The sequence below is a fragment of the Diospyros lotus genome, chromosome 7, assembly GCF_014633365.1.
Source record: "Diospyros lotus cultivar Yz01 chromosome 7, ASM1463336v1, whole genome shotgun sequence".
Classification (NCBI taxonomy): domain Eukaryota; kingdom Viridiplantae; phylum Streptophyta; class Magnoliopsida; order Ericales; family Ebenaceae; genus Diospyros; species Diospyros lotus.
Genome location: NC_068344.1, coordinates 16,289,619 through 16,314,153, shown reverse-complemented (window position 1 = coordinate 16,314,153; position 24,535 = coordinate 16,289,619). Strand labels below are relative to the sequence as shown.

Here is a 24,535-nt window from a genome sequence, read left to right as displayed (position 1 = left end):
GACTTCATAAAACAAAAAGGATAGTTTTAGGAACTATAACTAACCTAATGATAACTCTGGCAACAAGAATCTTACTACTAATGTGGCACAAATGAGGTTCTAGTTTTTCAATGGTTGGCTAGAAGGCCAAGAATGGCCTTGGTGACTCCCCTTAGTACTCGTGGATGTGGATCCATGCTTCATCCTGAGGCACCCTAGTACGTGTGCATCCATGGGCTATAGAAAAATACCCATTGACATGATTATACTATTGGTGATGGATTATTGATTGATATGATTAATCGTTCCCTATGTTGTACATATTTTATTCACTGAAATAGATTTGTACCACACTCTTAATGCTGCACCATGTGACATGATTAATTTACATTGTGGCATCAGGAATATTTAAAAATTACATGATTTGTGTTGTATATGTATGAAAATGCAATATTTTGGGATATGATCTATTAGTAGTAGAATCCTTCATTGAGCTAAGAGCTCAATACTTCACCTAACATTTTTCAAGTGCTTAGCAAGATGCTTATGGACGGACTCGGATTTAGGATTTTTAATGGACTCACTAGGGCCATCTCAATCACTTGTTGGACAGTACTTACGAGACATTGTATCTTGGTATTTTCAATGTTATATATTGTTGTTGGTTTTCAATGACTGGGTGATGGATTGATAATAGGCTTCATGTTCCCTAAGTTTTGGCTTCAGAAATGCAATAGAGGATAGTAGTTGGACCCATGTTGAGAAAAATCTTAGCTGAGTTCACTTTTATAAGCTTGCGAGTAAAGTTGAGCTTCACACAGATTACCCAAGAGGAAAACTTTCTGATTTTGGGAAAAAATCAACAAGTTATTCCTTGAAAAGAAAAAATAATGGAAACAACAAAGAAAATGAATGGATTCAAACGATTAAGATGTCATGGAGTTTGGGTTTGAGCCTAAAGGAGCTTCATATTAAGGCAAAACCTGATCAACAAACTCTACAATTTTTGTATTTATAATGTGGCCCTACAACCAGGTCAAATTTTTCTTTATAAAAAGCATCCTTTCAGATTTCAACATAAGTCAAAGAACTGCATTTTGGTCACACAAAAATTTACTCAGTTAGATTCACTATGTTTATCAAAATGGATTATCAAAGTACAACATTAAAAGTATTTGATTTTGCAAAGTCTAGTTCAATCATGCCATGTATTTTTCAAACATATGGGACATATTGTGTGATATCTTGCTTTCAAATATACACTCTTCTATCATCACATATATTTTTCTATGATTTCTTAAATTATTTATGCACCACTACTTCATAGTAAACAAGTAAAATATAACAAAAAAAGAAAAAATTGACACACTGAGATCATGCACAATACCAATTCATATTTTCAGACTCCGTACTATTCTTCAAAATCCATTTAGCTACAGTGCTGCAATCAACTGGGCGGTGAGCTTCCTCTGTGCACTGGAAAGCACAAAGTCACGTCATTAAATGTAGTTGGAAATTGATAGCAAAAAGGCTGCCAGGCCCAGTGAAAAGGAAACAGACTGACAGTGAATTTGTGGTTTATCTTTTCCTTTCTTTTTCTCTCTCTCTCTCTTTTTTTTTTTTTTTTTGGAGAAGTGCACGAGATGATAACAAAATGAAATACATATCTGAAGATCAACAGAAGATACTCACATTCCAGCAAAAACTATATGAGCAGGAGCAAGTAACATCAAAGCTACCACTACCAACAATAAAATCCACAGCATGATTGCAGCCTGGCGCAGGACACCATTTGGTCTATAGAAGAAAGCATGGAAATGATAAGAATTTAGTTGACAAAGGACCTGAAAAACAAAATCATAATATTGAAAGCCTCAAAAAAGGTATGGGAAGAGGTTAAACCCAACAACTTTGCGCAAAGAATTGAAGAGATGGGGGGTGTAAAATGCAAGAGGGCTGAAAGAATTTGAAGTTAATAAATTGCCTAAGACTACAAAAACCCTTCCTGAAGTCCAGCAATGCAATATAGTCAAGAGAGAATTCTTGAGCTTATACAAAGGCTCTTCCTTTCCTTGAAAAGCTCTCTTACAATAACTAATTTAAATCAAGGGGAATGCAAATGCCATGATTCCCTATCGCATTCCCAACCCCACATAACACCATGAACAAGGCCAAGCTCATCTGAGGAATAACCATTCCACATCAACCAAGGGTATGATCAACCCCCATAACTCCTAGTCACCTGACAGCGGATTAGGATGAGAGAACAGTTTCCCATCACTTCTGTATGAAGAACAGCATTTCAAAACTTTTTGTGTCAAACAGATAAGGTTATTAATTGTCAAAATGTTCCCACGGCTACATTTCAGGAGAAGAAAAAAGAAGAATAAAAGAAATTTGAGGGATCCCTTGAAGTCCAGATGCCTTTCAGAGGAAAATGGTCATTTTCCTAATCAAAGCCCCATGGAACAACTTCATAACAAAACATTCTTTCTTGAGGATATACCAAGCACATGGAATCTGATCAAGAGATACAATTCCCAGTCTCACGCTATTCCACAGAAGCACATACTGAGAAACCTCATTTCTCAAACAGTTGATATTATCAACCGCTGCTGCCTCTTTACTTGCAAGAATACTGAAAATAGAAGCAAATGCCATTTCCAATTCAATGTAATCAAGCCAGGTTTTCCTTTTCTATGACAAGTATCATCCCTCCTCACATCACTCACACCTCACAACTTAACCTGATCTCCCAAATGCAATCTAAAGCTAGCAAACTTTCTAAACTGAACCACAAAGATATTTATACCTTTCCAAATCCCCAATCTATAAGATAATATATACTTACCAATCAGCTCTAGAACTCCCAATTTTTTTCCCTCACCACTTTTCTTCAAAATGATGCTTCAACTATTTAATAATCACTACAGACAAAAAACTGTCAAATGATCATTATAGAGACAATGAAAAGAGTGATGACACAGGCAACAACAACAATATTAGCAAAATCATTCATCCAAAAACAAACAGTAGCTTATCATTGATTGCACAGTTATTTAATGTATTAAGCATAATGACATTTAATAAAGGAGCAAAGACAAAGAAAACATAAAAAGAATATGCAGAATTTATTGAAGCTAACTATATCATGAGCCTGAACTATGGAAACTATATTATCAAATAAAGAAAAAAAAATACTCACAGACTATTTTGTTTATATTTCATTCTTGCCAACGAACATTAAATTTTGAATCACAAATACTCTTAAAAGCATAGCACTCAAAGAACATAAACAAAGCTCCCAAAACAGAGAATAAATTATGGCTGCAAGACTGAAGCCTACTTCTGAAAGAACAAAAATGAAAGAATGCAATTGGAAGAAGGATTACTACTTCTAAGTTTCTACTTCAGAAGGTTAATGCAGAACCTGAAAAAGTCTTGCACTTTCTTGTTAAACTTTCTGGGACTTATTGGAGAAGTTTCTTTCATTTACTATTTAAACAAATTAAATGAATAATGTTTTATGTACACCTTGTCAAAAATTATAATTTTATATAAATGTTCCACCACAAAACTCATCCAAACTAAAAATAATTAACAAAAATGTCACTGGATCCAGGTGCATTTAAAGGGATGGGAGAAGAAACAGACATCCTACTTTGCAAAGAAGATTGCCTTGGAAAACAGAATGTGAGAGGAATAACAAGGATTAATCCATGAAAATAATAGCTACCAGGTTTCTGCTGGTTTTCCCTTCATATTGTGCAAAATGGAGATATGCATTGTGCAAAGCATCAAATTACCTTTCTGTTGTTTTCAATAAATGATCTAAGGAAGTAGCGCCTATACTTCTCTTTATCATCATCAATAGCCAATAAGTTAATCATGTCTTGACCAACAGCAGCACCACAAGATGGATCGGGACATCGTAGCATCAAACATCCAGGACCATCATTTATTGCAGTGCTCATATAACCTGAAGAAGAAAACCAGAAATATATGAAAACTGAAGTGGAACCAGGAGAAACACGAGACTCATATCACGCAGTATGGGATCTCATTATAGTGGTGAAAAGAAAGGGCCTACTGTTGCAATAAATGTTGCTACAGCAGGATCTGAACAATAGGTAAACCAAAAAGCACAAATAAAAATTTACATGAAGAGAAGAGAGCAAACAAGTCAAACAAAAAGAAAACAATAAAAGAAGGGGCAAGAACATGAACTCTCATCCAGTCCTCTATTCAAGATGTACTATAAAAAGTATGATATTGGAACCAAAGCAGTACACAACTGACACCCATTAAAATTCAAATTGTTGAGAATAGTATAAAAAGAAAAGTTAACACTCTATCTAATAACTTAAGCTTTTAGATGGGATGGTCGTTAACAATTCAACATGGCACTAGAGCAAGCAAAGGTCCTAAGTTCAAACCTCACTGCTAACCTAGTATTAAATTGTTGCATGTTTTTGGACCAATTATACAATAAAGCCTGGCCACACATGAGGAGGCATGTACCATAGGTTTTTGCTTAATATTTGTAGGTGTGTTCCTATCACCAAAAACTGAACAAAAGAGGACAGAGAGAAATTGTCTAGAAACTCCATAAATGAGGACGACTAAAATGCATGGGAGCCCCTGCTCCTCGAAATGGTATATGGTTCCTGTGATGCCAAATACTCCATCTCACACAAGATCCAAGTAGAAATAAGAGCAAAACAAAAGGAGCAACCTAAACACTAAACATGTATAGCCACTAGAAAGCAATGAAGTAGATTCACAAATTCTATACCACTCTAGCAAAGCATCCAGCAATCCAAAATGATCCTCCTTCCTTTTCCCAAGACTGTCAACAATAGAATAGTCTTGAAATGGACAAATGAAGCTTTTTTGAAGGGGCCATGGTTCTGCAAATTCCATTCCAAGTGTTAGCTTTATAGTGTTGATGCTTAGCCTTGTACATAGTGCTTTCCTAAGTTGTACCTAGTAGAGTTGTATATATACCTAACAAATGAATAAAATATTCAACATATTTTGTCTCTTCTTAAAAACATGGTATCAGATCCACTAAAGCCAGAAAAGCCCTAACCCTAATTCTTAACCAGCAGCTGCCATCAATCGGGCGACAAACCCTAACCTCACTTTCTTGTGCCACTGCCGCCTATCGACCGTCAGTGATTTCACTTTGTAGCGCATCTCTCCCTACTGTCGTCATTTCTCTCTCTGTTACGCATCTATTATTTTGCCATCACCACCTACAACAGTGACGATCCACCTCCGCCAACCTATCTAACACCACCCACTTGTGACAAAGATGACCAAAGACTATGAACCATCTAGCGACGGCTATCTATGACAGCAACCTACCCAATGACCCTCTTTTCTCTATTATCCGACAACCTAGCGACCAAATCTGTGATCTCCAGATCTACAATTTCTAGATTTGCAACATGTGACCTGTGACCTTCGTTTCATCCAATCTCCATTTGAAACCTTCAGATCTATCTCAGTCAGTTATGGTCCTAGGTCCATATTTCCTTAGAATTAATTTGGTTTGTTTCTTGTTGGTTTGGGTTGATTATTATTGTTACTTCAATTTGTGAGATATGGCATCGTCCAATCCTAGTGCATCAAATCCTAGAGTGGTGAGCTCATCTTCACCTACAACTGTTCTTGTGAATGTGCTGCCATTTTCTAACATTGTTGCTATTACCACTGAAAAATTGAATGTCAAGAATTATTTATCATGGTTAGCCTCTATTCGCATGTGGTTTCAAGGACACAATGTGAGTGACCATCTGATTATGAAACTCTCTGACATTGCTGAGTCTGATAGGATTGTATGGGATCGCATGGATGTTGTACTTAGTTGATCCTAAACAGAGAATTATTGGAAGAGAAATTCTATGATAATATTATTCATCAATATTAGTCAATTATATACAACAGAACTTCCTATATTTAGTCTACTAAATCATAGGACTAATTGATATAATTGATATATACAATTATACCATCTATAGTTAGTCTACTTAAGTATAGGACTGATTTGGAGAATCATAAACATGGAAACTTCTTAAAATAGGACTATCCTAATAGGATTTCTATGAAATTGGCAAGATTCTTTGATGAAATCCAACACTCCCCCTTAAGCTGACGAATAGATATGTATCATTCCAAACTTGCTTATAATTGATTTGAATCCTGCTCTTGACATAGCTTTCGTAAGAACATTTGCTTCTTGAGACTTTAGGAGAGATTGATACCTCCATTTTTAATCTCTTGCTTGATGAAATTTCAATCAATTATTACATGTTTCATTCGGTCATGTTGAACTAGATTATTTACAATACTGATGGCTAACTTGCTATCATTGTATAACTTCATTAGAGCAGATATAGATATTTTGAGGTCCTTCATTAATCTCTCAAGCCAAATTACCTCACATATTCCTTGAGCAATAACTCGGTATTTTGCTTCTACGCAACTACGAGCTACCACAAACTATTTATTGCTTCTCCATGTAACTAGATTGCCCTATAACTTTGTGCAATAGCCAGAGGTAGACCTACCATCTTCAATGGAACCAACCCAGTTTGCATCTGCAAATCCCATAATTCCTTTGCCTTCACTTTTTTTGAATAATAGACCTTTGCCTTGTGTCCCCTTAAAATACCTAAGAATATGACATGCAACATTCAGATGTCTTTGAGTAGGAGAGTGCATAAACTAACATATCACACTCATAGTGTATGCAATATCAGGACGAGTGAGGGATAGATAGATTAGTTTTCCTACTAAACATTGATATCTCCCTTTGTCCACCAGGGGTTCACTTCTATCTTCTTCTTTCCACTTTAAGTTTTTTTTCTAATGGAGTGTTGGTCAGTCGACTCCTCCTTTAAAAGATCTAGAGTGTACTTTCTTTGAGAAATAAAGATACCCTCTTTACTTCTAGCCACCTCCATCCCTAGGAAATATCTTAGTTTCCCTAGGTCTTTAACCCTAAAGTCAACCCTTGACTATCTCTTGAAATTCTCTATTTCTTGATTATTATCTCGTGTGATGATAATGTCATCAACATACATAATCAAGATTGTCTTCTTCCCATCTACTGCATGTTTTGTAAATAATGTGTGATCAACTTGCCCTTGTTTGTAGCCAAGCCAATTTAGAGTGGTGCTAAATCTCTTAAACCATGCCCTTAGGGACTGTTTAAGGCCATATAGGGATTTCTTCAGCTTACACACCTTTCCCTTCTTGTCCTCTGTCTCAAACCCAAGAGGTATTCTCATGTTGATTTCCTCTTCTAGTTCACCATTTAGGAACGCCTTCTTAACATCTAGTAGGTAGAGTTCCTAGTCCAAATTATCAACAAGTGATAACAAGACTCATATTGAATTTAACTTAGCAAATAGAGCAAAAGTCTCCCCGCAGTTTATTCCATAAATCTATGTGAAGCATTGGGCTCGTAGTCTAGCCTTGTATCATTCAATGCTTCCATCTGACTTATATTTAACTGTGAATGCCTGATTGCTTTCAACTACCTTCTTACTCTTAGGTAACTCGACAATGTCCCATGTGTTGTTTTCTACCAATGCTTGCATTTCTTCCATAACTGTTGTCTTCCACCTTGAGTCTTGTAGAGCACAATATATGTCCCTAGGAACCTTAATCTCATCAATGCTAGCAGTGAATGCCCTAAACTGATAAGACAATTTCGAATATATCAAGTGATTAGAAATAGGATACTTAGCACATGATCTCACCCCTGTTCGAAGAGCTATTGGTATGTCCAAATCATTAATCTCCATAATGTCATTTAATGGACTTGGCTCTAGATTCGACAATTGACCTTGTTGAGAATCACGAGGCCTCTAAGTAAACCAAGATTGGTTTTTCAAGAACCTATTCTCTCCCTTGATTGGTCACATGGGTTTGGGCAGGGATGGTGGCTGTTTCAATTCCAAGCTCGACTTGCCATGGGAAATAAGGAGTAGGAAGTGATATGGGAAGAAAGGTAGTGGAATTTCAATGCTTCTCTTCGATAGATGTCTCCCCTTGAAGAGAGATATTGGGATAGAAAGGTTGATGTTCAAGGAATGAGACATCACATGAAACAAGGAATTTATGAGAGAAAGGACAATAACACTTGTATCCTTGTTGGGTGGGGGAATAACTAACAAACACACATTTGATGGCTTTAGGCTCAAGTTTGGTGTGGGTAAGATAATGATTATGGAGGAAAATAGTATAACCAAAGATTTTTTGTGGAAGAAAATTAAGGATCCTAGTGTGAGGGAAACAATCAAGTAAGGTACTCAAAGGAGTTGGAAATGCAAGAACCTTGGAAGAAAGGCGATTAATGAGGTAGGAGGCTATGAGTATTGCTTCCCCCTAATACGAGTTTGAAACAGAACTAGTGAACATCATGGGGAAAGCACTTTCAAAAAGGCGGCAATTTTTTTGTTCTGCCACCCCATTTTGTTGAGGGGTCTAAGGACAAGAACTTTGGTGAACTATTCCTTGTTTGGCTAGATGGTTAAATTCATTTGAGAAATACTCTCAGCCATTACCTAAATGAAGAACATGGATTGAGAATTGAAACACATTGAGAACCATTTTGTGGAATTTTTTGAAAACTGCACTAGCTTTAGATTTCTCTTTCATGAGGAATACCCAACAAGCCCTTGTATGATCATCTATGAAGGTGATAAACCAATGAGTGCTTGTTAAGCTAGGTGTTCTTGCCAGTCCCAAATGTCATTGTGAATCAAATGGAATGGTTTGGAAGGTTTGTAAGGATGAATAGGATGAGTTGTTCAAGACTGTTTAGTAAGGATACCGTTAGGGCCTGTTTGATTGCAAGCATGGAACTTACATAGAAAAAAAATAAGTTCTAGGAAATTCAATTGCCTATAACTTATTTACATGAAAATTATCAATTAGAAGTGTTTGATTGAATTTTATTTTCTATGCAATTTCCTCCCCAAACCCACCCCCGTCTTCTCCCTGCCTTCTCCTATCTCTCTCTCTCTCTCCCCCCCCCCCCTCCCAAACCCAGTTCTTCACCCTACCATTCTCCATCGCTGGAGAATGGAGAGATCCAGCAGCACGAGACCGTGCTGCCTTGCTTTCTCCCATCGCCACCATCGCTACCTTCTCTCATCAAGACCTAGAGAATAAGAAGGTGCCAGAGGAAGGAGATAAGGTCAATGAGGCATCCATCGACTGGATTTTCGACTCCAAGGAGGTGCCACCATGGAAGGACCAACTCATTTTCAAAGCCTTTGTGGTAAGCTACCCATCTCTCTCTCTCTCTAACCCAGTTCTTCTCCTTGCCTCCCCCCATCGCCAGTTGCAGCGGCCATCTTCGTTGCCCATCGTCGATGGCTGCTGCAACTGCCGATGACCGATCTTCACTAGCCGTGGCTTCTCCTTCGTGCTTCCACTTTTCTTCTTCTTTTTCTTCTTCTTTTTCTTCTTCTTCTTCTTCCCTAGAATTTCTTTTCCAAGCCCCCTCTAAGAATTGATTTTCCAGCAAAAGTGGGAATTGGGCATCACGTGAGCAAAAATGAGAATTGGAATTACCTAGAAAATATGGCTAATCAAGCAACACCAAAACTAGAATTTACATGGAAAATGACTATTTTCCATGGAAAATATGGCCAATCAAATAGGCCCTTAGATTTATTATGATGTATTTCCCCCCATGTATTTAGGAATGTGTAGAATGAGTACATAGTCAATAGGTAATTAGCAGATAATTAGGGTAATTAGTCTCAATTAGTCTCCATATTTTTAGGCCTCATTCATTGTAATTAGCTTATAAATAATAGAATTGAGAGGCTAATCTCTTAAGTTTTCTCTCCCACTCACTCTCACATGGTATCAAAGCTGTGTTGAGAAAACCCTAAAGTCTCTCGTTGTGTCTCTATCTCCAACAACACTCAAACTCTATTGTTTCTCTCCTTCTACCAGCAGTTGACCTAGCCTGTGGGCACTTTTTCCGATGCCTTTTCCACAAAACCAACCACACACATCACCCTTCAACACCTTCGATTGACCTACCCCTAGTGTCGTGCTGCTACCGGTGAAGGCACGCGCCATCGCACACAATATGCTTCCACCTCCACGCTTCAACGCATGTAGGCGCGTTTGTCATCGTCCTACCTCCGACCACCCTAGATCGGACCTCCGGCACCCCTAGATCATACCATGTCTAACCTCGTGACACCATCTCAGCCCCTAGTGCTCCTGTTTTAGCACCTGAAGCCTTATCTACCTCTCAAACCTTTGTCGTCTCTAACCTTGGGACACCCAACATCACCACTATCAAATTGATTGGGTCTGCCAACTATCTCCCATGGGCAGCCTCTGTCAAAATGTGATTCAAAGGACAAGGCCAAGCCGATCATCTTACCACAAAGGTTGAAAGTGTGCCGACAGCCAACCAAGCTAAATGGGAACAAGTCGATGCCCAGTTGTGCAGTATCCTATAGCAATCCATTGATCTGTCAGTCTTGCAGCTCTTTCGCCCCTTTGAAACTTATGCTGAAATATGGAAAGAAGCTGACGAGTGTTATGCCAATGATATCCAACGCTTGTATACCGTGGCTTCCAATATCAAGAACCTCAAGCAAGAGACCTCCATGAAATCTTATCTGGGGCAGGTTTGAGCACTCATGCAGGAATTTGATGCTCTTCTCCCTCTTACTACAATCCGCGCTGAACGGACTGCACAGAGAGAAGTTTTTCATGGTTATTGCTCTCTTTGGATTGAAACCTTAATTTGACGTCATTAAACATCAAATCCTGACTAGCTCCACTAATCCTACAATAAAGGATTCTTTCAAAAGGTTTGTTGAGAAATTTGTGTTTTGATTTAATGAGAAAATATTTTTAGTAAATTTGAATAAGCAAATATTTTTTAGTAAATTTGGTTCATTGATGATTTGGTTCATTGATGATCAGTATTCTAAAACGCACTAGGCGCTAGTTGAGCACCAACTTGGGGCCTAGCGCCTAAGCAGGGGCCTAGAAAATAATGAATGGGATAACTGTATAGAATGGATTAGAACACATAAGAGTATGCTACTTGTAGAGAATGGCTTAGAGAAGGGTTTACCGAAAATTTTATTTTATTTTTTATTTTTTTCCATTTTTTTTTCTGAATACGATTTTCTCTCCCCCCCCCCCCCCCCGGTACTCGGATGCCCCCATTTTCAACCTTTTCTCTCTCTCTCTCAAACCCGCCTTCGCCGATCGCACCACTGCCCCCCTCCTGGCCAACACCAATCGCACCGCCATTGCCCCCACCCAACCGGCTACAGAAACCTGTCGCCGCGAGAGAGAAATCGAAGAGACGATTGGTGGCGGCAGCACCGGGGACAAGAGAGAGAAATTGGGGCCAAGGGAAAATACCGAACACAAATCCAAAACACAAATCGGGGCCAAGAAAGAAATCGAGGCCAAGGGAATTTTTTAAGTCTTTGAAAATTAGGTGACCCAAGTTGCTAGGCACTACCTAGGCATCGATTGGACCCGATTGATTGAGCCCAGCACCTAGGGTGTCGATTTTCCTATATTTGTGGCGACCAGGGGCTGCCTAATGCCTCAACGATGCGTAGGCCGGCTTTTAGAACACATGATACCCAAAACCTTTTAAGATATTCTTAAGTTTGATAATCTTTTAATCAAGTATAATGTTCAAAATAATCGAGTATCTATTGAAAATAATCGAGTAGTTTATCAAGCATGTGAGAGCCAATCAAGTAAGCCTTTAGTGAAAATTGAGTAGGCATGTGAAAACCGTTTGTGAAAATCAATCGAGTAAGCTTTGAGAGTAATCAAGTAATACTCAATTCATTTTCAATTACATATATATATATATATATAATCAAGTAAAGATGTGATACAATCGACTAACTAAATCCCTATACTCGAGTATGTTATGCAACTTTTAGTCACCTTCAAATTAACCAAGTAAGGTAATTCTGTAACGACCCGTTATCAGGTTTTAGTATATTTTTAAGAGTGTTGAATTTTGTTCTACCTGAGTGCTAAATTTTAAGAGATTAAATGTGTTGTTGTAGGTTATGCCTTAAGGGTCAAAACAAAAGAAGTGTAAGGAAATAGTCAAGGCAAGGGTGTGAGTGGATGGTTGAATAATCAAAGAAAGTCAAGAGGTTAAAGTTGAAAATTCAAATTGAAGAGTCAAAATTTGAAATGGGAGGTGGGAATTAGATGGCTGACATGGGTGTAGAGGTCAATCTGTAGATGTTTTGTTATGTGATTTATTAAAATCAAAGCGGAAGCTTAAATCAACAAAGGGAGGAAGAAAATCTAGAAGCATGGGCTGAAATTTGAGGCCAAAAGAAGTGGTTTACAGCTGGAATCTTGGAGGGATATTTGTGTGTTTGTGTGTGTGGGTTAGTGATAAACCCAACTTATTAAATAGAAATAAAATATTAAAGCAAATTAATTGTGTGGATGGGATTAATTTGTGTTAAAGTGTGCAATAAAATGGGAAATTTGGAAATTGAAAAGGAAGGTGGCAGCCGAGAGTCTCCCATTCTTTCTGCTATGAGATTGCTTCCATAGCCTCTCAAGCCTCTTCAAGTATCTTAGTTAATTCTTTCTAGCAAGACTCAAGGGGAAGATCATTTTTAAGGCAAGTTCTTCCATCTCTTTTCTGTTTCGGCAAATTTGTTCATTTCCTTTCCAAATTTCTGCTTTTGGAATTCTGATTTTTTTTGGATTTTGATCTTGTTCCTTCAATTTCATGAAGCTTGTTCCATCCATTTTTAAATTCTGTTCATTGAACTCTTAATTTTCGGATTTACTGTCTCTGCTGTGTTCTTGGGCCTATAACTTTTTGTAGTTATATCTGATTTGAGATCTTCTTTTTGTATCCGAAACTAGACTTCCTAAGCTTCATTTTGACATATTATTGAGGTCATTTGGCTATGTTTTGAGCTTGTAATCATCTTGTGAATTTCTGCTACACTGTTGCGTTTTACTGTTCCCGAGTGATCTGACCATGCTCCAGTTTTTGGGGCATAACTTTCTGTGGTAATATCTTATTCTAGATCCGTTTGTTGTGTTGTAAACTAGACTTCATAGGCTTCGTTTAGATATATGGATTGAATCATTTGGTTTCAATTTGAACCCGTAGCATCCTGTTAATCTTTGCCCAAAAATCTGGAATTTCTCTGCTTGGGTAATCTGCCCTACTTTAATTCATATAACCGGTCCACCATCCTTCCCTACCTGTCGACCGGGTCTGTCTGACTTTAAATAACTCTGTAAGGTGTTGGTTGTCAATGGTTATGGAAATTTCATTTACATGTGGCGGAAATTTTAGTTTCATATAATGGATGTATTTATCCAACTTAAAGTGTATTTGGACCATACTGTTACATGTGCATCCACGGGCATGGAAATGTGTTTAATATTTGATCATGTGTGAGCATGTGCACAAGATATTTATGAGCATTTGATCATACGTATGTGGGCATTTATATGTTGCACTTGCATAAGCATCACATTAGAACTATTGTGCGCAGCAGACTTGATCCACGAGGTTGCACCCACCAAGCTCAACAGGCACAAGGGCATGACCGTGGGGAGCTACGACTCCATATGCTCGCCTGGTGATGACCAAGGAGTGAGGGGACCATGGGACCGGAGTTAACTTTCTTTGGTTGCAGGTACACAGTCACATGCCGATATGTATTATTTAGGCCATTTGGGCCAGTGTTGTTTACGTGGGCCGTAGGCCAAATGTGTATACCTATGCATATTTCTTCTATTGCATTATATGATGAAGCAAAATGTGGGTGTGTTTAATGAGAGTAAATGGGTTAATCATTTACATAATTGAATCCCACTTCTTGCCTTGATTCCTAATTAACTCCCTTGTCTTTCTTTTACCATTATACTTGCTGGGTCTTGTGGCTCATTCTTGTTTCTTTCATCATTCCAAGTAAAGGGAAGACTAAGGCCGAGGGAGAGTCCAGTGGTGCCTAGAGTCCATGGTGTAGATACGTGTATGGGACTATCCTAGCCAAAAAGGTCTTGGGGTGCGTTTTGGGAGTTGGGGGAATCAATGTAACTATTGTAATTTTGGTAGTATTAAAACTAATGTAAAAGTACTCCCTTTGAGGGTAATGAATGCATGTGTCCTGTTGATGTATTAAGTATCTGTATAACTTGCAATTTGGGTTTTTGCCTTGTGGTAAACAGAAAAGAATTATATATGTGTATACAGGAATGGGCACGACTATGTTTAGAGCATTGTTGGTGTTTCTTCATTTTTTGGCGCTTTCTCTCGGATTCCTTGAGTGTTGGGGACCTCGAGGGAAGGTCGTCTCAATTCAGCAATCGAGTAATCATGGCAAATACTCAAGTGCATCTGTTTAAGTAATCAAGTAACTTAGGTTCAAAAATCTGGGCAGTGTTTTACTCAAGTGAAGTTCTTTTGTTAATCGAGTAATGTTATTTTATACTCAAGTGGATATCTTAGATAATTGAGTAAGGATGAGCTGAAATCTAGCTAAGTCTTTGGACTTAAATTTAATCGAGTAACAATTCTTTGTACTCGAGTAAGGATCAAAATTAATCGAGTAAACTTAGTTAAGTAATCAAGTAGAAAATGCAACTTTATGGGGCTTAAAAATTAATCTAGTATTGAATTGGTCATACTTGAGTAAGCTTAACATATACTCGAATACATAATTCATATAGTCGAGTAAAGATCAACATTAGTCAAGTAATGCTAAAATATACTCGAGCATTTTCTGTCAGCTTTTAAATTTTATAGCCGTTACTCAAAGATGTCAGAGAGGATTGTTTCGACTGTTTGAGTTTTATTTCATTATTTTAAGAAGTCTAATTATGTTCTCTTATAACAAAATGATAAATATGCTTATGTATATGTGCAAAATGCTTTATCATCATGCATATTTTTATTGACTAATTTGTCTGTTATCAGTCAAATCAAAAGAAGCTTAGAGTATATGCAGATAACAGATGCTAAATTCAAGTCTCAAAACTTCTATAAGAGGCCTAGTGTTGCATGAGATCAACAAGCTGTTGTCCAATGATTATAAAGTAATGATGAGCTAACCTAAACCTAGACACAACCAAGCTACATGCATTTTCAAGCTAAAGTTCATTGCTTGAGTGATAGTCTTCCATGGTCATTTTCCTTCACTTCAAGCCATTATCTAGTCGAGCCTCAAGAAAATCTTCTTGAACCAGAAATTAAGAATAAGAGAGTGGAGCGTTTTACCATTAATATTCTTTTCACTTCTCTTGTCTATTCTCTCATGTACTGTATTTCTTATTTTTTGAGGGTAATTCTTGTTGTGAGCTTAACTTTTATCACATCTTTCAACAAGTGTTTGTAAAGGTTCTACCTTAGCTCGTAAAAGGTATGTATTTGTGCTACTTTGTTCTTAAAAGTAGAGGTTACCGCTTTGTCTGCAAAAGCAGAAGTTACAGCTGCTCCTAAAAAAGCTGGGGTTCCTACTTACCTCATCTCTGCACTAGATCTAGCTACTACATTTTGTTTCTTACTTTTCCAAGAAACCATATTTCCTCCCACAAGAACACAATACCCAGAGGTTGATCAACGATCAGAAGGAGATCCTGTCCAATCTGCATCTGCATAACAACAAATATCTTTGTGTCCCTTATCCTCATAGAATACCCTTTACCTGGCGCTTTTTTGATTTATCTCAGAATCCGTATAACAGCATCCCAATGAGAATCACATGGAGAACTGAGAAATTGACTAACTACACTCACAGCAAAAGTAATGTCGGGACGAGTGATTGTGAGATAGTTCAACTTGCCTACCAGTATCCTATACCTACCAGGGTCTGAATAAAGCTCCCCCTATCCCAGCACAAGTCGAACATTCGGATCCATTGGGGTGTCAACTGGTTTGCAGTTCACCATACCAATTTCTTCTAGAATGTCAAGGGCATACTTCCTCTGAGAAATTGAGATACCACCTCCTGACTGAGCAACTTCAATACCCAAGAAATACAGAAATCGACCTAGGTCTTTGGTCTAAAAGTGCTGATGTAGATATTTCTCCAGCTTCTGTATTCCAACCTGATCACTCTCTGTGATAACAATACCATCTACATAAACAACAAGGTAGATACATAAGGAAGAAGAATGGCGATAGAAAACCGAATGATCAGCTTCACTTCGAGTGAGACCAAAAGCTTGAACCACAGTACTGAACCTGCCAAACCACGCCCGTGGAGATTGTTTCAAACCATAGAGAAACTTCTTGAGTTTGCAGACTACATTTGACTCCCCCTGAGCCACAAAACTAGGTGGTTGCTCCATATAGACCTCTTCCTACAAATCACAATGAAGAAAGGCATTTTTAATATCAAACTAATAGACTAGCCAATGACGCATAGTAGCCAGAGAGAGAAAGAGACAAATAGAGGCTATTTTTGCAACAAGAGAGAATATATCACTATAATCCAACCCATAGATCTGTGTAAAGCCTTTGGCAACCAAGCAGGCCTTAAGACATTCCACCTAGCCATCAGGACCCACTTTGGGAGTGAATACCCATTGGCAACCAACGGGAGTCTTTCCTGGTAGTAATAGCACCAAATCCCAAGTACCATTCGAATGTAAGGCATCAATCTCATCTAACATAGCCTGGCGTCAACCAGGATGGGACAGAGCTTCACCTATGGTTTTAGGAATAGAAACAGAAGAAAGACTCGAAACAAAGGCACTATAAGAAGGGAACAAACGATCATATCATAAAAAGTTATAAATAAGATGGGGATTACGAGTAGATCGTGTACCTTTGTGAAGAGCAACAGGGAGATTGTCGGGCTCAGGATTTAGGGTAAGAGGGACCACAGACGGAGAGAGTGAGTCAAGAGAGTCCTGGGTTGGAGGAATACTGGCGCCGATAGCGAGATGAGGACAATGGTGATATGTAAGAAGTGAAGGAGCCGTGGAAGGTGAATCGGAAAATGGTAGGCTAGGCACCACGATGGGCGCCACAGAGGAGACAGACAGACTTGATGAGAACAGCGGAAGAAAAGAAGGAGGAATGGGCAAAACCTAGTGAAGACTCTGTGAATCAAGCTGAGCAATCGAAAAGAAAGACTGTTGTTCAAAGAATGTGACATCAGCAGACAAAAGATAGCAGTTCAGCTTAGGAGAGTAACACTTATAGCCTTTCTGTAACTGGGAATAGCCGAGGAAAATACACTTGAGAGATTTTGCAGCAAGTTTATCCTGTCCAAGTGAAAAAGAATGCACATAACAGATACAGCCAAAAACACGAAAAGGAACAGAATAAAGCGCTTGTGTAGAGAACAAAAGGGAATGAGGGATTTGGTCTTGTAATGCTGAAGATGGTATGCGATTGATTAGATAACATGCAGTTAGAACAACATCTCCCCAAAATTTGCTAGGAAGATTGGCATGTAAAAGGAGCGTCCGAGCAGTCTCAATAAGATAGCGATTATTACGCTCAGCAACACCATTTTGTTGAGGTGTGTAAGGATAAAAGGATTAATGTAGGATGCCATTAGCAGTCATAAAGGTAGTAAATTGAGAAGAAAAATACTCAGGGGCATTATCACTACGTAAGGCACGTATAGAAACTCCAAACTGTGTTTTTATTTCAGCAGTAAATGTTTGAAAGATAGAAAACAACTCGAACTAACTCTTCATAAGAAACAACCAAGTGCAACAAGAAAAGTCATCAATGAAAGTAACGAAAGACCAAGTAACACCCCGACCCCCATACATCAGAGTGTACAAGAGAAAATGGAGCATTAGCCCTATTATGGACTCAACGAGTGTGATGCCCCGGCCCCCACTACCGGGTGTCACCGTAACCCACGGTTACAACCCCGGCCTATCTCGAAGGATGATTATGCCCTACCAACATAAAGTATTAAAATAATATGGGCGCCCTAGGTGGGGTCCAGAGTTCGCCGCCTTTAACTTGTCAAGAACTCGAGTTTGAAATACGTAGACAACGAAAAGTTACCCGATTCTCGTGCTCGATTAGGCCTTTAAAATATACATCCAATTTTCGTAAATAAAAATAAGTACCAATATGCTCAATAAAATACTTCAACAGTCAAGCATATTTAAACAGGTTTTATATCCCGACTGCAACCGATCGGTTCAAACACACTCTCTGAGTTACTCATAGCGGAAGCCTTAACTTGATCTTAATCAAATTTCATTTAAACCGAAGCTGACTCCTGTAGTCAAATATAGAGCACATATATATTACATAAACAATATAGAAACACGATTCACATTCTCACTATTAACCGGCCACTCTTCCACCAACACCGTTTTCCCTTTCTTAGACCCCGAACCACCTGTTGGGTTAGTGGGGGTAAAGGGGTGAGTTCGGAGACTTAGTAAAGGCAACATGCAATGCAGTAAATTAATGAGCATGACATCATAGATAAAAATAAAGTGCAACGTGCATGCAAACCTATCCACCGCACCTATCTTAGGCTCTAGGTGGCACCTAGTGGTTCCCTTTAAGACCTTGTCCTAAGACTTTCACGGTTAGAAACCCACCGCCCCATACCTAGACACTTCCTCAACATCTTATGCAAACCATAACATAAATAATTTACACACAAAGCATATTAAGCCCTTACCTCGAAATGCATGCCCAGATAATTTCCTAGCTTCCACATGCTCTTCTAGCCCCAAATTAATTCCCAGAATTTCCTAAAATTTTTCAGAAGCTTTTCCCTATTTTTCTCCATTTTTTCCTATTTTCTTTTCTTTTTCTTTTTTCTTTTTTTTCTTTTCTTTCATTTTCTTTTTCCTTTTTTCCTTTTTCTTTTCTTTTTCTATTTTCTTTCTTTTCTTCCTTCTTCTTCTTCCTCCATGCTTCACGCACGCACAATGCACTGCGCACACAATCACCACACGCCAGCTACTGCTCCGCCAGCCTCACTAGACCACTGCCGCATGCCCCTACGGTCGCCCACGGTCGTGCTCACCTACTGCCTTGTTGCCATCACCGCCATGGTCGCCGTTGCACAACAGCTTGAAGCTGCTATTGCCATGGCCAAATTCGGCCATTCCAGGCCACCTTCGGTCGTGCCCAGCCGCTGATGCTTCCGCTACTTCAGCCCACCGCTCGCCGTTGCCGCTAACGCCGGTCGACCGCCACCGGCCACCCCTCTCCCTCTCTCTTTCTCTCGCGAAGCTCTCTGCTTCTTTCTTTTCCCAACTCTTTGCCTAAGCTCTCCCTCCATCTTCTTGATTCTCCAATTTCATCTCTCCTCTCCATTTTATTTATAGTCGCAATTGCCTTAGCCGCCACTCCTTACATATACATATTATATTTGCAACAATTCTAGGCCATGAAGCTTCTCAGAAGCTTGGCCAACACGCACAAAATTTTATATATATCTATGCATTATATAGTATATTATAAAATACTCCTCAAGTGCACCCACAGACTTGGCCACACGTATATATACATATTATAGAGCTTATCTGCACACCCATATAATATATGCCTCACTACACACGCACACACACATATATATATACATTTTATACATATATAATTTATTATATAATTAAAATTACATATAAATCCATAAGTTATGTTCTTACTCTCACTTCAACCTTTGCACATTGCAATTGCATCCTCAAATACAAATTTCATTTGGATTAAAATACCGAAATTCTAAGATTAATAACTCAAGGTTTACTCGATAAGTACGTTTTTACCCCAATGTCCTCACAGAACTTTTGTTTCATCCTGAAACCACTTCAGGGTTGATCTTTACATAAAACCGAAGCCCTCTCAGGATTCTGTTGACTTTCTAAAAGTCGCTTACGATCATTCGATTTTTAGGCAGCATCACAGTTGTACCCAAAACTATTCCCATTTTAATTTCTTTCAACGTCATAAATCTCATCTCAAAACGCTTGTCAATATCTACCGTTTTCCATAAATTTCCTCAAAACCGCACATAACTTAATAAATCACCTTAAAACCCATAGATTAATTATTTCCAAAGTCAGGAATGTTACGAGAAAAAGAATTACGAGCGCATTTACCACGCTGACACGACTCACAATTAAGCATGGACAATGACGACAAACCAGGAACTAATTCTTCAGTTTGGAGAGGCTGGGATGACCAAGACGATATTGGAGAAGATCTGGGGAAGCGACATTGGTGCAAGCTACCGGCGAACTAGGCATAGCAAGATAATAGTGACCCTGTGACTCATGCCCGACGCCAATAGTCTGCCCCATACCCTGGTCTTGAACACGAACAGAGGTAGAAGTAAAGATAACATAACAATTAAGGGTTTTGGTGAGTTAGTTAACTGAAATCAAATTAAAAGGACTATCAGGAACATATAAAATAGAATTTAATGAGGAAGACGTGGTGGGTGAGATTTGGTCGATTCCTTTAACTGCAGTTTTGGTACCATCAGCCAGGGTAACAATAGGCAAGGTATCAGAATAGGTAAGTGAGGAGAAAAGAAATTCATTACCACATATGGTCAGTGGTGCCAGAATCTATAATCTAAGGACTAACAAATGAGCCTTGAGCAACACAAGCAACGGGATTCTAGGATGAGACTGCCGGGTGGCCTGGAACTTCAGGAAGGCATCATACTCAACTGCAGACATAGGTACCAATTGCGAACCTGGTGGAGATTGAGTAGAAGTAGGATCGCTCTAAAATACATGAGCTGCACTAGTAGATGATGTAGGTGGAGTAGTTGGCCGACCATGTTTCTTCCAGCATTTGTCCTCAAGACGACCCAGTTTCTTACAAAAGGTATACTGTGGACGTGAGCGATTATTATTGCATCCTCTATTTCCTCCTACGGTGGAAGCCTGAGACACAAGAGCTGAAGATTCAATTGGAGGAACAACATGAGAAGAAGAGGGCATACCATGTGCACTTGTCATATTCAATAACCTTTTGAAAGAGTCCTTCATGGTAGGGCTAATAGAGATGGTCAAGATTAGATGCCTCATGGCGTCAAACTCAGGTTTCAGACCGGAGAGAGCAATAACCATAAAAAACTTCTCTTGTTGAGCAATCTATTCGGTGCGGGTCATAATGAGAGGAAGAAGAGCATCAAATTCTTGCATGAGAGCCCAAACCTGCCCCAAATAAGATTCCATGGATGACTCCTGCTTGAGATTCTTGATATTAGAAACCACAATGTACAAATGTTGGATGTCGTTTGTATAACACTCTTCAGCTTCCTTCCACACACATCAACACAAGTTTCAAATGGGCGAAAGAGTTGCATGATGGAAGGATCAATAGACTACCATAGGAAGCTACATAACTAGACATCAACTTGTTCCCATCTAGCCCGATTCGCTTATGGCACACTTTCAGCCTTTGTGGTAAGATGGATCCGCTTGCCCTTGCCCTTTGAACCACATTTTGACAGAGTCTGCCCATGAGAGATAATTGGCTGACCCTATCAACTTGACAACGGTAATATTGGTTGTCCCAAGATTGGAGACAGTAAAGGATTGAGAGGCAGCACGGGCAACAAGTGCCGGAGCGGGAATATCACCGGCAGAAACGGTGTCACTGAAATTAGACATAGCGAGGGTTTCGACACCAAAAGTGGCTTGAGGACTCGCCGGAGATCAAATTTGGAGAAACCGGAGAAGATTAGTCGGCGAACGCGCTGTACACGCCAACGCGTGGAGATGGAGGCAGCAAGTGGCGGCGGCACGTGGGTGGTCCGGCGGCGGCAAGTCTTCTGCTGTCGGCCGATCTAGTGGCTGCGAACCCTATGGTGGTGGCGGTGTTATCCAATGGTGGCCGGACAGTGGGGTTCTAGTATTGGGCAGTGACGGTGACGGCTAGGGTTTGACAGTCGCTGGAAAAAGATACACAGTGACAGCTAGGGTTTTTCTCACCGGTGGCTCTGATACCATGTAAGAAAATAATTATGAGAGAAAAACTTAAGAGATTAGTCTCTCTTAGCTTGTTATTTATAATAGATATAACGGGTATTAAACACCTATAGGCTTATCCTAATTACAAAATAAAACACAAACATATAATAATTATAATTATACTACTAATTCTAACAAAAGCCACAATATACAAGCGTTGGATATCATTGATATAGCACTCTTCTGCTCCCTTCCATACTTCAACATAGGTTTCAAAGGGGTGAAAGAGCTGCAAGACCGACGGATCAATGGATTGCCATAGGATGTTGCACAACTGGGCACTAATTTTGTAGAAATTGGATCAGAAAGATGTAGGAAGAACTGAAATTCTATTACTCTCAATCGTATGAACTCAATCTTACATTCCCTATTAATAGGGAAGAAGAATGTAATATAGGAAAGATACACAAAAGAGAAAGATATGCTTACACTATACGAAGAAATCAAAGATACAAAAACAAGAATAGGAAATATCTGTCATGACCCAAGAGGAATTAAAGGGGCAATGCTGCCATTAGTTACAATTGTTGGTTAGGAGATGCTATTCATTCTGTTATAGTGCACATGGGTGCTGTTCTACAATATTCTATTACTTGAACAGCCTATAAATAGGACATAGCATGTAGAGAAATGTATGCTGAAACAATATAGTGAATTCATATTTTCCCTCCATATTTTCTCCCTCTCATTCTTCCTTGTTCTCTCTCATTTCTCTTGATTTCTGCTCTATATCTCTCTCTAATTCTCCCCCGTTTCCCTCCCAAATCCTTCCTAATTCCTTCCTAGACCCTAGCTAAACCCTAGGGTCATGACATTTGGTATCAGAGCCAACGATTCTCAACTGAGATTCCAACGAAACCGGTAGTTCGATCACTGTAAGTTGGTCACTGGAAGCACATTCTGACAAACCAGGCGATTTCCAGTGCTTGGGAAGCCACAACGGAGGTGATCAAGGTCGACACAGGACCGATTGAATCATAGCAAGAGGAGGTCGTTCCTATGCTGTTAGTCGAAATAACGCATGCAGCGTTTGATCTTAATCCGAGCGGAACCAAGATGATTCCAAATTTCAAGTGAATTCTGATCGATTCATTGGCCCTAATTTGAGTTCGAAAATTTGAAGGCGATAGATTACTTGGCTGTAATTTGAGTTCGGAAATTTGAAGGCGATAGATTACGGCACTGACCGAGGGCAGTAGGCATTTCCGGAAGTGGTGGTAGAATTGATCGAACAACTGAGTCGATCAATTATAGAAGGTGGAGGTTCAGGTAGAGTGGACGGAATTCAAGCGCATTCAGTCCAATGATTCCGACGAAGGATTGGCTTCTGATTTGAGAAATCCAGGAAGTATTGTTCGATCAAGGAAGGCGTAGCAGTTAGCCAAGGCGCTTCAGTGCCAACGATTTTTGGCAAATTGTAGGAGAGGCCAATTCCGTAATCCGATTCGACTTAAGTTTTGAAGGTGAAGTTGGCGGTGATTGGGTGAGAAGGAAGACGCGATTTCGGAAGTGGAGCAGAGGCGAATTCAGATCCAATGGTCCTTGGCAGATCAATGAGGGTCGAAATTGCAAGCAACGCGAGGCGAGCGACTCTCGGAACCCGTCTGGGTCACTGCATGTGACCAAGGTGGGAAGGAAGGCGCGATCGAAAACGGTTCAGAAGTTAATTCCGCAAGCGACGATTCTCAATTGCCTCGATTTCGTTTGTGATTCTCAACTCAGATTTGGAAGTTGAGCGAGAGGTCTGGGCAAGCATGGAACTAAGATTCCAGGCGTAAGGAAGGCTGTCAATTACGGATCAATTGGTAGGAGCGAAACAAGGTTAGACAATTCAGGCAATCCAGAAGCTAAAGACGAAGCAGGTGGTAGCCTCGTGGCTAGAAACTCGGCTATGGAAATGGATAGCAGCGATTCAATTGTGATTCCAGCAGCTTCTTGCGCTGAGACTCGGAATTGCTGAAGGTGCAATCAATCAGCTGCACCTCGGTTGCTGCTTGGGAGTAAAGCAAATCAGGATAGGGCTGATCGAGGCCGATTTGTGAGGTTCCAGTGACGGAATGCTGGTGAAGTTGGAAGCGGTGAATAGGCGAACTTGAAGGCCAAACAAATTCGATCCTCGATTGCTAAAGTGAGGTTGAGGCAAGAAGGAAGCTTCGGTCGGAAGTGGATATTGAGTAATCGCTGCGCATTGGAGTGCGATTCAATCCGGAGAAATTCTCAGCTGACTTGATGGAATTAATCGAGCAGTTCCTTAGCCGCTGACTCTTGTTTGAGTTAATCAAGTAGATCCAAATCCAAATCTCGGTGGATTTCGTTTGAGGCAAAATTAGGTTGGCTGAACTTGAAGATGCTATGGTTGCGGATTTGGAAGCGATCGATTATCAGTAGGTCTTGGCGATTTATCAAAGCTATTTCAATGACTGAATTCCGATAAATTTGGAGGCCCAACAAATTCAATCAAGCTTTGGAAGTAATTGCGCAGCAAAAGTTGTGGTTGTAGAGTTGCGCAGTAGAAGTGTGAGTTTCAGAAGTTGCGGATAGATTTCCAAAGCTG

The 24,535-nt window shown here is 39.5% G+C and overlaps 1 protein-coding gene across 2 annotated transcripts in view; it reads right to left on the bottom strand.

The window, feature by feature from the left end:
- LOC127806198 (probable E3 ubiquitin-protein ligase ARI8) overlaps positions 1-24,535 on the bottom strand; it is a 104,146-nt gene that overhangs the window by 63,888 nt on the left and 15,723 nt on the right. For both annotated transcript variants that reach the window (XM_052343331.1, XM_052343330.1), the window contains exons 5-7: positions 3,786-3,958; positions 1,672-1,776; positions 1,367-1,455 (exon numbers count right to left, since the gene is read on the bottom strand). In XM_052343331.1, the coding sequence (XP_052199291.1) occupies positions 1,367-1,455; positions 1,672-1,776; positions 3,786-3,958 (367 nt within the window). The remainder of the gene's footprint in view (positions 1-1,366; positions 1,456-1,671; positions 1,777-3,785; positions 3,959-24,535) is intronic.